The 4,593-nt window shown below is 33.9% G+C and overlaps 1 protein-coding gene across 1 annotated transcript in view; it reads left to right on the top strand.

Annotated features, from left to right (window-relative positions):
- LOC107612980 (pyruvate kinase 1, cytosolic) overlaps window positions 1–3,638 on the top strand; it is a gene marked incomplete in the record, with an annotated part of 18,243 nt that extends 14,605 nt beyond the window's left edge. The window contains 4 exon segments of the mRNA XM_016314792.2: window positions 507–574; window positions 2,244–2,343; window positions 2,452–2,511; window positions 3,247–3,638. Of these exon segments, the coding sequence (XP_016170278.1) occupies window positions 507–574; window positions 2,244–2,343; window positions 2,452–2,511; window positions 3,247–3,399 (381 nt within the window).

Raw genomic sequence — 4,593 nt, 5'->3', positions numbered from 1 at the left:
AAGTGGAGTTTGGGAGAATTTCATGTGATGTGATATGTAGCAGGTGTTGAGAGAGCAGAGAACAGATAGGAAATTAATTATGGGGAATATGATGGAATAGAGAGATCTCTCAAAGTGCCTCCATTTTGATTGTTCCATTTCTTTAATTTTTTTCTATATCAAGGTTTTTACTTGATATCACATACTAATGTTGCTGTTGAGACCATAATAAAGAACATTTTCTCATCATTATATTCTTTTGTCTGTTACCAGTTTCTGTTGGAGGAGCCTTAGTATTCTACATATATAATATATCATGTGCATATCTCGTTAATAGCATTTGTGTATATATATGAATGCATCAATTTTGAGTAATTTTACTGGGGATTATTGTGTCTTTTCCTCAGGGCATATATATATATATATAAAAAATAAGTCTGATTATAACATAAACAGAATTTGCTCAGGAGATAGAATTCATCCAAGAACACTAGTATTCAAGTAAATTAATATCCTTGTACATGCAGGTTCGGGCAGCAATCAAGGTTAAGGCATCTGTTATTATATGCTTCACCTCTTCTGGAAGGGCTGCAAGGTTTTATTATATCTGTTTTTATAACTTTGTTAAAATAATTTTATCATCTTTTGTTCATTATACCTTGTTGTTATCAAATAAACTATCTTATAACATCCTTATTGTATCATACTACTGTCTTTGGTGATCTTTGATACTGGTTTTTCATATTCCCTTATTGCTAGAGAATTTGTTTCTATTAGTTGGCCGGGATGATACTGCTCTCGTGAACTTTTTTTTTTTTTTTTAATATAGCGGGATATTATGACTAATGTGATTAATTTTTTCAATATTTTTGCTCAAATTTCTCTGCAATTGTATCTTAAGAATTGTAAAAGTCACCCTCCTTTGCCAACCACTGGAAAGAATTCGGGGAGCAAAACCCTTTCCCATCAGAAACAACTGCTCTTCTCGCGTACCAAGTATTGTAATCAATTCTTCCACTAATTGTTTGGCTTCAGTTATGCACTGAGTAGCTTTGCGACAGTGTTTTCTGGTAACCGAAGGTTGTGCCACTGGCTAGGGCGTGTGACTATAAGGGTTAAACATGTGTCCAGTGGTCTATGTTATAAGGCAGAGTTGTGTATGTGCTCATTAAGTCTTTCTTTGATGAGTTTTGTTGTTTCGTTTGAAAAATTTGTGTTAAGGATAGGGAGGTATGCTCTGGTGATTTCAAAGTAATTTGGTGTTGGTTGTTCAGTGTTGGACATGGCAACAAAACTGACACTGCCACTGCAGACATGTGTCAGAGGCATGTTGCCAGGTCCTGCTGTGTGCTGCTTCAACATTTATGGTCAAAATCCCCGACACACTACACACACAGCTGCTTCTATAGTTACCACTTTGTAGGCACTGAGATGAGATCCAACTGTACCTAGGACCAAATCCTTTTTCCTAAGCATGTCCTTCCTCCGAACATCATTTGCGTGTTTCTTTCCGAGGCCACCCTGATAGTTACTCACCATCTTTTTTCTCATTTCACTGCAATTTTCTCTACTTACGTTAGTTACCCTAGCTGATTTTCTAACTAATTCCTATGGAGCTATCACTGGCTTACTCTATGGTGATCACTCAATTTCCCTCTGCATACCCCTTAATAATATTGGCCTTGGGTTTTCTATTGGCTTACTCAGTGCACTGTATTGCTTTGTTTATTTTACAGTGTCTCATATCAATATATTGTCAAATAATTTATAGTATCTATTTTTCCCCCTTAAAATTTCCCCTTTAAAATCCATAATCTCAATGTTTATTAGTATTTGCTTATTGTGTTGATAGTTTCTGAATGGCCATCTTTTGATGAAATTCATCAGATGATATTGATCTCCCCTAATAACCTTCTTAGGGGAGTCTTATGTGTAAATTTTACCAAGTACAAAGACACCAAGTGTATTTTACCTAAATCTTTGGGAAGATCAAAGTATGTTTTTAGAACGATTCTATTTTGATGACTGACATTGTAAAAGGTTTTATGTTATCATCTAATCCAATTCATTGGTTTAGATAATCAAATTCGAAGTCTTTTACACTAACAATGAGGGGAGTCGGGTTGAATTTTGTCCAATTTCAGCAGAGATCAGTGTAATTTGCCAGTTTATCTAGGCTGTTAACAGTTGCATGGTATTTTCTTCATTTTTAATATCTTGCAAGCCTATAGTTTTTGAGAATATGATGATCCGTGACTGAGCAGGTTAATTGCAAAGTACCGGCCAACCATGCCTGTAATATCTGTTGTCATTCCTCAACTAAAGACAAATCAACTCCGATGGACTTTCACCGGAGGTTTTCAGGTACTTTTTATAAGGGTGTAACACTTGTTGATTCATTAAGAATATTTTATAAGGAAACAACATTAAATCCACTCTGACTTGACACATCCTTTGGTGATTCATTTGTAGGCAAGACAATCACTTATTATTAGAGGCCTTTTTCCTATGCTAGCAGATCCACGTCATCCAGTAAGAATAATTAATCTTGATTATTCATATTTTATATGTATAGAAGATGAAAATTTGATTTAAAAAATAGGGATGAGAATGATATTCATCTGGGCAGGGACATATCTCATCCTAGATGTACAAAATTATCCCTAGTTCGTGAATTGAATATGTTAAAAGCATAGTATATAAGCATGGAATATTGTTAGCATCATTTTGGTATCACGTGAAAGGAATCATAGTATTATTCCTAGTATGTACACACTTAGGGCCAATTTTATCTTGTTACTATTAAATACCAATAATTGACCAAGATACATGTTACTTATGGTAGCGTTTGTTTTGAGGTACTGAGACAGAGACTGAGAGACTGAGACTCAGTATCGTGTTTGTTAGTTCAGAGACTGGTACTAAAATTTCTGTCTGTCTCTAAAATTTCAGTATTTCAGTACCTCCAAAAAGTAGGGACACAGGGGACTAAAATTTTTAGAGATGGAGACTGAAACTTTAATAACATTTTATACCTAAAATACTTTCATTTCAATTAATTAATTCCAATTTTACCCTTTGTGCAAATTAAATTAGAGTTTCATTCTTGTTTCAATTCCTGTCTCCCATTTTGCACCAAACAGAATACTGAGATTTATTTCAATTCCTGTCTCTTAGTCTCTGTCTCTCAGTCTCAGTCTTTCCGTTTCTGTCTCTCCACCAAATGCTACCTATAAGAACTTGAACTTGTTTGTATTGTGGCTGTAGGCTGAATCTAAAAGTGCAACAAATGAATCAATCCTCAAGGTTGCTTTAGACCACGGCAAGGCCTGCGGTATCGTAAAGCCACATGATCGTATTGTTGTTTGCCAGAAAGTTGGCGACTCGTCAGTGGTGAAGATTATTGAGCTCGAAGATTAGAAACCTCATAATTTTGAAGGATGTATTGAGATATCGCTTGTACTTGTTTTATTTTGCTTTCCATCGATGTATAACTAATAAGCCTAAAGGTATGTAATGTTCAAGTAACCTCCAAATGCATCCTACAAACTTGACTGATTATTTAAGGATTTAGAGTTGCTTTGCAGCATCACCTATGTCGTATTTTGTATTCCCCACTTATCTGCAATAAATAACAAATCAGCAATGTTCAGTGAGTACCATGTACATAGACGTAGCTAAAATTCTGTTTTACTGGGGTTCTGATTTCCTATCAACTAAGGTGTCCTGGACGATTATCAAAGGTTCAAGATCTTGTTCTGGAAGTAAAACCAATTCTTCTTTATGGGTGCTAGTCAAAGAAGTACATCAAAGTTCAGAATTTGTCATGAAAAAGAAGTAAATTTGACAGTTATAAACAAAGAATACAACTTTCTGGAAATAATAACTTGAAATAAAATTAGACTTTACAGAAATCCAAAGCGTTTGACGAAGTATAATCTTTACAGACATTTGAAGATTCAACTACAATGAAAGAGTAACAAGAAATAAAAGAAAAAACTTTGTAGTATTGTGATAAAGATGATGATGTGGATGTCTATTCATTATGGACGTCTCACATTTTCAAAAGTGAATAATATTAAAGAGGTATTGAAAAAGCAAATATTTTACCTCCACAAATTGTGAAATATAGTTTTACATATGTACATATAGAAACAATAAAATATTCCTCTCTTCATATATATAAACTTTCTTTCTTTTCTTAATTTCGAAAAATTCAGGTAATAAATTTTCATTATGTCAAAGCTTTCTCATCTTGAATTTAATTCTCTTGATATATTTGGAAATAATTACTTATCATAGATACTAGATGCCGAAATCCATCTTGATTCAATGGATCTAGGAGATACCATTAAGGTTGAAAATGATGCATCCCAGAAGGATAAAGCCAAAGTCATGATCTTCCTTCGTCGTCATCTTGACGAAAGATTGAAAAATAAATATCTCACATTAAAAGATCTAGCGGATCTGTGGAAAAATCTTGAAGAAAGATATAATCATCAAAAGTCAGTGATACTTTCTCAAGCCAGATATGAGTGGACGCACTTGAGTCTACAGGATTTTAAATCCATAAATGAATACAATTCAACAATGTTCTAAATTACTTCATGAAAG

This window comes from Arachis ipaensis, chromosome B08, assembly GCF_000816755.2.
Source record: "Arachis ipaensis cultivar K30076 chromosome B08, Araip1.1, whole genome shotgun sequence".
Classification (NCBI taxonomy): domain Eukaryota; kingdom Viridiplantae; phylum Streptophyta; class Magnoliopsida; order Fabales; family Fabaceae; genus Arachis; species Arachis ipaensis.
Note: the sequence above shows the minus strand (reverse complement) of the source record. Positions and strands in the feature narration are given on the sequence as shown.